Source organism: Centruroides vittatus, unplaced genomic scaffold (assembly GCF_030686945.1).
Source record: "Centruroides vittatus isolate TY-2023 unplaced genomic scaffold, ASM3068694v2 contig_620, whole genome shotgun sequence".
NCBI lineage: Eukaryota > Metazoa > Arthropoda > Arachnida > Scorpiones > Buthidae > Centruroides > Centruroides vittatus.
Window position 1 is genome coordinate 2,628,328 of NW_027122381.1, and position 13,577 is coordinate 2,641,904.

The window sequence follows — 13,577 nt, forward strand, 5'->3', positions numbered from 1 at the left end:
CTTCGTGCATGAATCGTTGGAATGATTGGGCTGCGTTGCAGAGACCAAAAGGGAGGAAAACGAATTCAAATAGCCCAAATGGCGTTGTAATGGCTGTCTTTGGCACATCATCTGGGTTAACTGGTATATGATGGAAGGCTCTAACCAAATCGATCTTGGAAAATATTCGGGCTCCGTGTAGACTTTGACCAAAATCGTGGATGTGTGGCACTGGATAGTGATCGGGAACAGTTATCCTATTCAGGGCACGATAGTCTCCAGTAGGTCTCCAATCGTTACGACCCTTCGGCACCATATGGAGGGGAGAAGCCCAGTTGGACTTTGATGGTCTGCATATACCTAACTCCATCATGTGCTGGAATTCTTGCTTTGCTACTTGCAGCTGAGCCGGATGCAATCTACGGGGTTTAGCAAATACGGATGGACCGTGTGTCTCGATATAATGCACTGTGTTGTGCCTGACTTTATCTGAAAACAGTCGAGGACGAGTGAGATGTGGAAAGTCCTTGAGAATATCCTGCATTGGGGAATTGCTGATTATAGTTTTGACCGAAGTAGGTGGTCCTGTATAATATCTTCCTCGTGTAGTAAGAGAAGTCAGGGGGTCAACCAGTAATCTGTTTCTGATGTCGAGAATGAGTCCAAAGTTAGCCAAAAAGTCTGCACCGATTATAGGCTTCTGCACATCAGCTATGGTAAATTCCCATCTGAAAGAACGTCTTAAGTTGAGGTCAAGTTCTAGCACCTTTGTTCCATACGTCGAGATTTTAGAGTCGTTGGCAGCATACAATTCAACCTTTGTAGGCTGATTCTTAGTGCGATTGGGAATGATCGATAAATCTGCTCCAGAATCAATTAAAAAATTTAGGCCAGTTTTGTTGTCATACACAAACAGACGGCTATATTTAGGAGCCTGGCTGGACCCACAGGCCGTTACTGCGGCTGACTGCGCTCGTTTCCCTGATCAGCAGTTCGGTCGAAGGAACACGGCGAACGACATTTCCTAGCGGCTGATCCAAACTTATCATGGTAGTAACAATATCCCTGACGATTGAGGCTTCTTCCTCGAGGGCACGAACTAATGCGATACCTCGAATTCGGAACATGTCGGTTTCTCTCTCTCCTACGATAACGGGGACGAGCAGTACGCGATACATTAAGTTCTGCAACCTTCGTTGCGAGTTCTAAAATCTGCATTTCGAGATTTTTGATTACGGGATTTCCGGCTTCTAAGTTGATGCTGGCCAGTTGGGTTGGTTCTGTAAGTTCAGCAACCTTGTCAGCAAGGATGGCTAGCTTGTCTAGTTCATCACCGCTAACAGCCAGAACTGTCTGAATATTTTTGGGGAGACGTTGGAGCCACAAGTTTCTAAGAAATTCTTCGGTAATCTTGCCCACTGAAAGCTCCCTCATTTTACGGAGTAAAACGCTGGGTTTCTGATCCCCTAACGCCAGATCTTCAAGCAGAATTTTAGCCTCTTTAGCAGCGGAGTTCTGAAAAATTTCGAGGAGTCGATCTTTGAGTTTAGTAAACGGAGCCTCGGCTGGACGGTCAAATACTAAGTCACTGACGTTAGATAGAATCTCCGCGTCCAGGGAATTGATTAAATAGTTGTACTTAGTGTTCTCACTTGTAATCCGATTAATGGCAAAAGCTGCGTCTAGCTGCACAAAAAATAATTTGATGTTGGTTTTAGTGAAGATAGGCATTTTTGCCTGTACACGTCCGATTTCCAACTCGTTCTGTTCCGCCATTTCGGGCGCCTAACTATGCGGGTACAAGGAAAGCGGGATAGTCTTTGATTAGGCTTAGCCCGAGTCACGCACTCTTAGTCGTCTTATTGAATTTACGATTCAGAAACTGATCATACCTGCATGTCCTGTTAAAAATGTTCCTTCATAGACACAGAGTTGTTCACTATCCAATTCAGTCGAAAGTCCAGGTAGTTCGTTAATCGGATCACGTTCGGGTCACCACCTTGTCATTCGATCCTACTGATCTTTAGAACCACAGCCTACAATAAGAAACAGCCTAGTCATTTGCTCTGAACACGTGTGTCGATTCCTGAGGCGGTTTGCACATAGTCCTCACTAGGAGCGCTGATGACCGGACTATTCGATCAAGTGATCAATGCTAATTCTGTTGTAAAGACGTGGTTATAATATATTTAAAAAATTAAAATTTTGAAAATATTTTACATCAAGATATTGGTAAATTTTTATAAAGTTTGATTTAAAATGGTTCGTTGCTCTGTGCCGTTTTGTACATCAAACAAATCAAAAAAAGATGGAACAAGTTTTCACGAATATCCCGCGGAAGAGAGTTTACGTTTAAAATGGATAAAAGCTGTCAGCAGAAAAGGTAAGATTTATTTAATACTCCATAATTAAATAATGTAGGAAAAACGAATAATTTTATAACATCTATGCTACTTGCCATTGATGCTACACTTTTGCAATTATTTTATTATATGCTGTAAGGGTTCGTGCAAAAACCACGTGTCCCCATATTTCCCAAATCTTGCTTCCCCTTCCCATTATGATCTTTTGTGGCTTTTATAAAACCTCCCTAAAAAAGCACATGGAAAATTTCAACCCTCGAAAATTTATATATTACTTTCTTTTATCAAATTTCTCGGATATTTCAAAAACGGTAGAAAGACATTGCTGAAAACCACATGGGTGTATTTGAAAAGCATTTAATTTCAGCTTTTTAAAATACAAATAAAATTAAATACATATACTCCCCCTTAATGAGGACAGGTACGGTTTTTGCACAACCCCTAACTTCAATGAGATTAGGCTATATTGCAATTGCATTTTAAATTTTTGTACAATTTATCTATTTATGCGTACAAATTATTTATAGATGGTATAACTAATAGATTTACTGTATAAGCTAACTCTTTTTAAAATTTACAGATGAAAACAGTTCCAAACTTTGGAAGCCAAGTGACTGGTCAGTTGTCTGCAGTAAGCACTTTCTAGAATCAGATTATAAACCAGGATTGAAAAAGAGAATATTGATTCGAAATGCCGTCCCAAGCGTTTTTCCCGAATACCCATCCTATAAGCAGGTTGTTTGTAAAGAAGCCAGAAGAGAAGTAAAAAAGGTTAGTCCCAAGAAAGGAGTTTGTACTGGTACCAAACGAAAGCATGTTCGATCTGAGCAACAAGTACATGATCAAGTTCCATTAATGAGTCCTGTGGACGGAGCTGTTTTTTTAGACTATGAAAGCAGGTTCTCTAGTTCCACAGCCAGATGTGAACTTTCAGACTGTGACATAAGGCCATCTAGTTCTGCATCTGGTATAGAAGTTTCTGTAGGGACAAGTTATACAATGTTAAAACTGAATTCTGACAAGAGAAGACTGAAAACTTTGGAGCAGAAATGCAGGAGACAAGATTACACTATCAAGCGCCTGTATGAAGAACAACGTAGAATGAAAGCAGAAAATAAATTGTTAGCTGGAAAGCTTGAAAAATATCATATAGAAAGCTTAGAGAATGACAGTGCCCAAGGTATGTTACAATAATTCATGTGATAACATATTAATATTCCTAATATCCTATTATATCAATATAGTACATTATAACACAAAATTGGTTTTATGTAATCTGCTATTGATTGTTTAACTTTTTTGGCAGATTTGTGTTAGTGACTAATAAAATTATATTGTACTTTTAGGTAACTGCAAAGCAGATTTCATACTTGAACAGCTGGTTGTTTACAATAAACAAAAGCCTCGTTGGAGTGACAACACAGTAAAATACTGTGTCTTATGGAGCAAAAAGTCTTCTAGGGCATATACATTTGCTAGGAAAACTCCACTTTTATCATTACCATCAAAATCAACATTGAAAAGATATATAGGCTCTGTTTCTGGGGTTAGTGTGGGTTCCCTAATTAAGCAACGATTAACTCGGGAGGCAAAAAAGTTGTCACAAGTGGAAAAATTAGGTTCACTTATTTTGGATGAAATGACCATTAAACCTAATCAACAGTATAACAAGCAAGCAGACGAAGTAGTGGGAACGGTAAAGATGAATGGCCTGGAAAAACAACTTGGACTTGAACATGTCACAGCAAATAGTCTCCTGTGTTTTGTGTTTTCAGGATTATCAAAAAATTTTCGAATTCCTGTTGCATATTTTTTTATCAATGATTTAAAAGGTCAGGAACTTTATACTTTAACTTTAGATGTGATTCATTCAGTGGAGACAGCAGGTCTAAAAGTACTCGGGATAGTTGCTGATGGCCATAGTAAAAATGTTAAGTTATTTGAATTACTTAGTGCTGTTAACCCTCCAATTCCAAAGATTCCACATCCAATGGATAATAATCGTTCAATATTCCTATCATACGATCCATGTCATATATTAAAAAATTTCTGGTCATTGCTTCTTTCTCCAAGTAGGGTAATGGTGAATCATGGAAAACATATTAGTGGTGTATTTCTCCGAAACTTGTTTCACCTACAGAGAGATCATGTTATTAAACCAGTAAGATGCTTAACTTTTAAACATGTCTATCCAACAAATTTTGATAAGATGAAGGTTAAGCGTGCAGTGGACATATGCAGCCAAAATGTAATTGCTGCACTGAAGTTTTTACAGAAGCACGGACACAGGTTTGGGAACTTGAACTTTGTTGAGGCCGAGGGCACAATTGAGTATTTGGAAATGATGCAAAAATGGTTTGCTATTCACAATATCAGCAATACTCAACACCACATTCATTCCAGAAATGCAACAGTGATGCAGTTTGTTTCTGCTAATGACGAAAGGCTCAATTGGTTGGATGGTGAGTTTTTGGGATATTTACAGTCCTGGAAAGATAGCTGTGACAGTCCCAATGTTCAATTTATCAGTAAGCAAACTTATGAAGCTGCTTGTCTCACAACCAGATCCACTGTTCTGTGTATCAGGTATTTGTTGGAGAATGGTTTTGATTTTATATTAACCAGAAAATTCAATTCAGATGATATAGAGAACCTTTTTAGTGGACTGCGGTCCATGTCTGGATTCAATGACCAGACAAACGCCTGCAGCATAATGCAAGGACTGCATACAATTCTTAAAACAGGACTAATTAGTGCATCCCTTGAAAGCAATGCAGAAAGCTTAGATTGTGAGGAATGGATGTCTCCTAATGAAGACATGTCCATTATTGTAAATCAGGTATTATATTTTGATTAATAAATTACTTTAATAGACCTAATTTAATTTAATTTAATATACCTAATAAAGTAATCATTATAATAATAATTTATTATTTTTAAAGGCATGCATGGATAAGAACTATACTATCAAGGAAGTTACTAAGCATATTGAGCCACAACTGAAACAGCTAGAGATTAGACCTTCCAATATTATAAAGCCAAACATTCAATCTGCTACAATGGCATACATTGCTGGATACTTAGTACGTATCACCGAAGAGAAAATTGAATGTTCCGACTGTTTGGACATACTTGCATCAGTGAAATCCCCTGCACCTATCATGGGCATAATAAATTTAAATGATCTAGGCGGGCTCTTATATCCAAAAGTAGAGTTTATTGGGTTTTTGCAGCAACTGGAGAAGGCTATTCATGCAGGCTTACCATTTTTAATTCAGCAACCAGCTGTGATGCGTAATTTATGTAAGATTATTCTTCCTTGGATGGAGAAAAATCCATTGTTTATGTGTGGTAAAGATGGACACCAAAATATACTGTGTAATGTAATTCTAAGAAAATTCATCAGACCCTACATTTCCAACTACATAAGAACTGTGAACGACACTTATATTCGGGAGAATCATAGACCCAAAACGTCAAATAATAAAGCTTTATCAAGAAAAATAATAAAAGTGGCACCTCTATAAACATGGGGTGGCCACAACTGGTACAGGCCTGGTGAAAACTCGTGATTTTTGTATATTTTAAAAAATTTAAATTTTGTTTATAAAATGTTAAAATTAATCAAAATTAATGTAATAAAGTAAAAGAGAACATGTTTTTTGCATTATTTTTACTGTTTCATTGCTTTAAAAAATTGTAAGGATATAAAAATATTTTTTAAAGTTGAAAATTGTTTTAATATGACCAGAATAGGTACAGTACATCTAGCCCATTAATTATTATCGTATTTAACCGTCTAGATAATTATTGATAACATGTCTATTGTTTTAGATTGTTCTGCAGAAATCCGGGCAAAATCTTAATTAAAAAAAATCAATAATTTGCTATATCCTGTTTGAATTACTGTTTTATTTTACGAACATATGACAGCATGTAGCTAGGATAACTTAATCAGTGTGTGTTGTTATGGTCCGTTGTGTGGCTCCATCTAGCGGGAGAAAATATTTTCGTTTGGACACAACTCTTCAATGGGATTTTTCCCATTTGACTAGGCTGTTTCTTATTGTAGGCTGTGTTAGAACTAAGCAGACAAACACGAACAGTAACAAAAAACTTTATTAAAAAGGTGAGAACTGTCACCGACATCCTCGGCCAACATCCAGGCAAAAACCCGCGAACTTTCGCGCCTCTTTTTCTTACAAGTTGCCAGCCAACTTCTCGTTGGCAAGTGTTGCCAGGCAGTGTTCGGGATCTCTGGCGCTGGCGGCCACAACCGTAACAAACGTTTCCAACCCGTTCTAAAGGCCATCTTCGGGTTTTTAAAAACAGTTAAGAACACGTTTGAAATACAAAATTCGGTGAATGTTACCTATGGTTCCAAAATGGCGGCTCGTCTCCGATTCCGGGAAATAGAAGAACGGAAACGGTGGGGACGCACGTTCTAACCTAGCCTAACCTATTCCAATAATTTTGTTGGTAATAATTATGGTAATTTATTAGAATAGGTCAGGTTAGGTAGGAACTCGCGTCCGCACCGTTTCCGTTCTTCTATTTCCCGGAATCGGAGACGAGCCGCCATTTTGTAACCGTAGGTAACATTAACCCAAAATTCTTTAGAATATTGAGCTATTTGAACCAAAGAATAAATTACAGTAATATATATACAAATAAGAAAATAATAAAATAGATAAAAAACGTTGGATACGGTTAATAAATAATTCTCGGCGAGATAAGGTGTTTTTCGTAGGTATAACACCAGAGCGATTATTTACAAGATTTTTTATTTAAACGAGTCGTAGGGAGTCTTTCGGACGTTAAGGTTAGCGAGTCGATCACGCGCTCGGCCATCCCAAGCCGGAAAGCGAACACGGATCCTTTTCGAATATTAATAGTAGACCGGTATTAATTAGTAGCGGTCGACCGTCCTCTCTTTTGGGAGGAGGTCGGCGACTACTTTCGCTCGAATTACTTCGACTCCCTTCCGCGACGGATTGGCCGGTACGGTGGCATTCGAATAGGAAAATTACGTAATACGAGGCTATCGGCCGGCACCGAATAGATTTAAGCGGCCGAGTTAAAATAGTCGGTCCGTTTTTCTCCAAATTTCGTCGGTTGTCAGACGACCGTTCGATACGCGGCTGCGAATGGAACGGTTTCTTAGAGTAACATTCGTATTTATATAAAAGGGTTAGAAGTACGAAAGAATCTGATAATCCCAATGTTTGTTGTTAACGTACAAATAACACTTTATCTTTTCCGAGAAAATATTTATTTCGAAAATAAACGTTTTCAGCCCGATTTACAGGTCATCATCGGGTTCCGAACTAAATTGGAACTAAAGCATTCCAAAATAAAATACAAAATTAAAAAAATTAAATAATTAACGGAATAACAAAATATAAAATAAAATTAAATAAAAATTAAAAATAATCACGGGAACAAGATAAAAAATAAGTATATAAGAATTTGTGGCCGCCAGCGCCAGAGATCCCGAACACTGCCTGGCAACACTTGCCAACGAGAAGTTGGCTGGCAACTTGTAGAAAAGGAAACGCGGAAGTTCGCGGGTTTTTGCCTGGATGTTGGTGACAGTTCTCACCTTTTTAATAAAGTTTTTTTGTTACTGTTCGTGTTTGTGTGCTTAGTTCTAAAGATCAGTAGGATCGAATGACAAACGGTTAATTAATTCTCGGTCAGATAAGGTGTTTTTGCGAAGGTCAAGAAGCATCTAGCTGGGTATTAGTTAAGTACTTTATGTTATAATAAAGTGGGTACATTTTTGCAGCGGATCGTACGTTATGTGGGAAGAATGTTCTCGCAAATATCGCGTTTATAGAAAAATTATTGGACCGCGATTTGAAAAATCGTAGACCCACGAATTTCGACTGTTGTCGGTCTGTATGTCTTTCCTCGATCTCGAAAAAATCTAGACCAGATCTAGAAAGAGTAGGGGCAGGAGGCCCGGATTAAGTATATGGAATCTCCATGTTTGGAATGGACGTCACGTTACTTCCGTTTTAAATTTCCCCCGAAGTTAATCGAAGTTAAATAGATAACCGGCACGACTCTATTGCTAACGGGAAAAGTACGATGTACGGGGACAAAACCACCACTATTGTAACGGAGTCGCGCGATAAATAATCGCCGGTTAAAATTAGTTTGGTTTATTTGGTTACGGCAACGCCATACGTCAGCCATCTGCCGGGAAGGATGCTCCCGGGAAAACTTTTACGGGAAGCCGGACCTTATTTAGGTGTTACTAACGGGAAGAAAACCCGGAAAACTTCACGCGCCCAGCCCGTTTGCCGTGCCTCGACCCACGACCAACTACCGGAATTCGGTGGTTTTACGCGCTCGGCTACCGGAGGGCGCTTATTAGAATTAAGAAAGGACCGTTCGGAAATGAAAAAACCCGAGTCTTTAGATGTGCAAAATTAAATACTTGTAGATTTTCCACGGGAGAACACTTTCGCTCGAACGCGGGCAAGTGCTACGCGCTACCTGTCTCGGCGACGATGTAGCGCCTCTATTTGGCGCTATATTACTGTCCCAGTAATTAACTGAATATAATCTATATTTTTTTAAAATTATTTCCTTTTTTTATAAGAATTATATTTAGTTTACAGTTTTGTTAAATTTTTGTCAATAGGCGACGCGACGTGTAAATCGGCGAATCGAATGTAGATAGAAATTAATCGATTTACAGAAATCCAACAGACATTTTAGGGGTGGATGCACGACATTATGTGTGTTATGGGTATATAAACGTAACTGCCGACATTTGTAGCAAATGGTCGAACGGCCTAGAAATGTATAGCGAGCAAACATTCAAACTTTTTCTTTTATATATATATACTGTGTAGATATACATTACATTAAATACAATATCAGGGGTCACGGTGATGATTCCCTGCCAAGCAAAACCCTCGCCGACCGACTATATATACAGGAGTCAGAGTTGCAGATTTTCGGGAGTCGAGATCTCTCCGTTCCCCAAACACCCGAAATAATTCCGAATATCTCGTTGGAAAGAAAATTGGTTTCTCGGATAGTGCGCAAAATTTTAAGATTTTCTGTAACGCGGTGCCGAAATATAAGCGATCGAAAAGTGCAATGTAAAATAATGAATACCGATTGGTTACTCGTTATTAACATTTACAATTTTTATCCTTATATAAAAGTTATCCCTATCCTAAAAATTAAGCTTTTTGCTATTTTACAGTAATTAATTTAATAATATAAAAAGTGCGTCCGAATGCGTCGTGTTCCGTCTTTCAACACCCGACCGAACCCACGATGGACTGGCTAAATGAGGCTCTCTTAGCGCCCAGAGGGCAAAAAGAGTAAAAAAATTAATTGATTTATAAAATAGTTTGAAAATATTTTCATTTTTTTCTCAAAGATTTTATTTAATCTTTGGCATTCTCATTATTCTAAATCTTTCGCGGTTAACGTCCTTCGTTTGGCTTGGTTAAATCGAATTAAAATGAAAATTAAACGTTAAATATTACCCCGCCATTCGACTTTAAAATTTTAATTCGCAATTAGCCCTCTGGTGGTCGGGTCAAAGTAAGGCGGCGGAAAAAAATAATGTTAAGCGCGTACTTAAAATCGATTAACGGGCTTTAATTTTAGATTAACATGGCCCGAAAAGAAACTAAACCGATAAATAAATTTCTAGAATTGTAATTTATTTGAATCTTTCCGAAAAAATTTGGGTAAACGAAGACGACACTGTAAATGTGGAAGAATATAAGAAATTTAATATTAGACGTTTGGTTAGGAAATTATGTATTAATCGGAAGAGAAGAGGGAGAATTTACGAGTTTGAGGTCTTTTGGAAGTGTCGGGCGGGCAAGGAGAGAAGAAAAGGGAAAGAAAAATGAAATTGCCACCGCCCCGGCTAACAGTGTCTGCGCGCTCCGCGGATCGGTCGAGGGCGGTGATTAGTATTATGGGATGGCAATGGTCGGCGCGTGATTTTGAAGACTCGGAAGATGCCCGCCCAAAGATCGGGTAATTGATGTCAATATGATATAAAAACAGTATGTTTTTTATTATAATTAAGATAAAAAATTAAAAAATATAAAGCATCTGCGGAGTAGGGAAAACGGACGATGCACAAATATTGCAAGATTGCTCCTGCTTAGAGTATATATCCTTCATTAAGCCTATTGGAATTGTTAAGCAATAAATAAGTAGGAATCTACACTCGTTCGTCGATCTTCATAAGTTCGCTCGATTTACGTGCCACGACCGACGTCACAAAACTATGGAAGCCGCATGTTTATTCCATTTATGTTGAATTAAGCAGTTCAAATTTCCCAGTTCTGTTAAGCCTATTAATGGCGCGTCTTTTAAGACCGAGTGTCGTCTGATTTTGTCTTCGTGGCAGAATGCTCGTTCAAGTAGGTTTTTCTCCCTTTATTTTCCAAAATTACGCCACCGACGACGCGCAAACACCGCGATATCTTCGCATTGGCTTGGCTTAGACCCTAACTTTTACGTCTTTTCTAATGTGCACTACTTCCTATTTACATTATGTTGATTAATGGTCGTATCCGTAAAATCCAGTTTTCTTTTTTTACTCGCTTCGAAATCCAATCTTTTCCGACTTTATTTCGTAATTAGTGTCTCCGATTTAAGCTTTTAAAGTCCGTTTGTCCACCAACCCGTTGATTTAGTATGGTTTCCACCAGTCTCTGGGTTTTAATTTTTGCCCCTCTACGTGACCGTCCACGTTGACCGAGTTCTAATCGATGATTTCGTGTGTGATCTGTTTACGTATCGAATACAACTCGTATCGCGTAACCCGATTGGACCGGTTACGATTTTTTTTTTAAATCGAATTCTCCGGGTACCTTTAAAGAAGGACGACGGATGACTTGTTGCCCTTGGGACTTCTCTTTGGAATCGAATGTCGGTTCGAACAGACGCGGAATCGGTTCGGTTCCGACCGACCGTCCGTTCGTTTTTGGTCGCTTCGGATCCGGAGTTCCGTCGGAATCGTGCGGACCGCCCAGTACCGTCCGGCCCCGGATCGATTTCGTACGTGCGTCGGAGTCGGCGGTCGACGTGCCTCGCCGGTCGCCTCCGGTGGCTCGGATCCGTCCGAGAGAGACGCTTTCGAATCCGTCGAAACCGCGGACGTTTGTAATTTTAGACGGAAGCCGTCCGGTCGAAATCTTTGGCCGTACGGTTACTTACGGTGCATAAATTATACGTCGTCGCGTGCGAAGGTTATTTGTGCGTTTCGAATTAAACCGTAAACTCGTTACGAATTTTTTTTCCGACTTGGCGCGTCGACGGAGACGTTCGTATTTTAATTACCGGTCGGGATTTAATACTCCGGAAAATTTTTAAGATTTCGGCGACTGTTGTTATTTTATTACATATAAAATTATGTACGTACGTAATTTATTTGGAAATTGACTATTCTTTTACCATTATTTGTTTAAGGTTTTGGAGTGTCTGTCCGAAAATATTTATTTGCTCTTTGGAGACGTTTTTGGGATTATGCTTTTTTGTTTTGTGTTTTTAAGAATATATTTTAATTATTTTGATGTAAGAATTTGTTGTCGAATTAAATTCGATAATTTTAAAATTTCAAAATACTATTCCGTCGTAAGACGTGCATAAACGGAATAAGTGACGACGCGTCGTTATCGTTTATTTGCATTAATATGTGTGCGAATACAGAATAAGAAGAGAACTTACTAGGAAATGAAAAAATCAAGTATAATAACTTATTTAGATAAATATATATACTGTAATCAGTTTAAGACCAGTGGCGTAGCGTAGCAGGGGCGGCCCGCCCCAGGCGGCACTTTTAGGAGGCGGCAAAATTTTACAATAAATAATAATATCTTGTAAAATTACCTAAATAAGGGGGCGGTGAAATTTTCCTCCGCCCCGGGCGGCTGACGCCCACGCTACGCCACTGTTTAAGACTTTTTTTTTTATAAAAGCCATAAAAGGCTTAGAGCTGATTCTCTATTACTCTCTCCCCTGGATCATTTGTGTCATTATTTACAGTGCAAGTTCTTAGAACTTTTGCTGCAAATATGGTTACTGGTTAAAATTGTTAAATCTTCCGCATTTTCTTTTGCCCGTTTATGGATAATAAAAGACCGAAATTGTGAACTAATATATAAAATTTAAAATGAATTTGTAAAGAATTTGGAATAACTAAAGCTTCCTGCCTCGTCGGATTGTATGAAACAGAATACACACTCTATAACCAATAACTGGCGTGAAATATCCAAAACTGGCAAACGTTTTCGATGCCTCTCTTGGGCTCTTCCTCGGGCTAAATTTGTTTTTTGTTGGAACTGGATTCTTTCGTTCGAATCTGGAATAGTTCAAAACTCATTGCAAATGAAGAAGAGATTTGGTAAGCTTTATTAAAAATCACAAAGTATGATTAACCCTACAGGTATAAGAATTTTTACTCTTGTCAGCTTGGTGCACATTAACTTTTTGACAGTATTTGTAGTTTATAGATTTCTAATCATCTAATGCATTTAAATGACAATATTGTAAAAGATTAGAAAAATTTTGGAAATTTAAATATATAGGCCTATATATATTTATAAAGATTGAAGTATTTTTTACATAGTATTTAAAATTCTAATATTGTATAATAAAAGATACAGATCTAATATTGTATTCGTATTGTTTACAGATCTAATATATTATTTATTTAAACTTAATTTGAATGAAATAAGCATGCTTGTAGTTTGTGGTTTTATTTATTTTTTAAAACAACTTTAGTCCAGCTACTACTACTACATGTCCAACTGAAATTTGTTACAAAATATATCAACACTTGAAACCTCAAGCAATGAACAGCTATTACTAACATTATGGCACAGTAACATTTTTGATCGTTTTAATTGAAAAATGTTAGCATCGCGAAGCAAACCAAAAACGTCAGACGAATCAAACCATTTGTCGGAACAATGTACGTATGTGGAAGTGCAAGATCTAAGATAATGCAAGCAATAAAAATTTTTTTTTCATACATAAATAAAAAAAATATTAATTATAATTATTGTTGACTACTGTAATAATGAAAAATTGAGTACTGTTTTAATATTAAAAAATATTAAAATATTGCAATATTTTAATATTTTTTCATAATTATAAGTTTTTAAATATAATCAAAGTTTATTGTTACAATCTGCTTCTTATATAGTCATTCTTTCAAGAAAAGAAAAGGAATATGTGATT

At 37.6% G+C, this 13,577-nt stretch overlaps 1 protein-coding gene across 5 annotated transcripts in view; it reads left to right on the forward strand.

The window, feature by feature from the left end:
* The first annotated feature begins 10,202 nt into the window (after positions 1-10,202).
* Positions 10,203-13,577, forward strand: part of LOC136979446 (protein lin-54 homolog) — a 168,863-nt gene continuing 165,488 nt past the window's right edge. For 3 of the 5 annotated variants that reach the window (XM_067275452.1, XM_067275453.1, XM_067275456.1), the window contains exon 1: positions 10,203-10,361. In XM_067275452.1, the coding sequence (XP_067131553.1) occupies positions 10,343-10,361 (19 nt within the window). In that variant the 5' untranslated portion in view covers positions 10,203-10,342. Of the gene's footprint in view, positions 10,391-10,449; positions 10,754-13,577 lie in introns of those variants that run through there. The other 2 variants (XM_067275455.1, XM_067275454.1) reach the window with 2 other exon arrangements.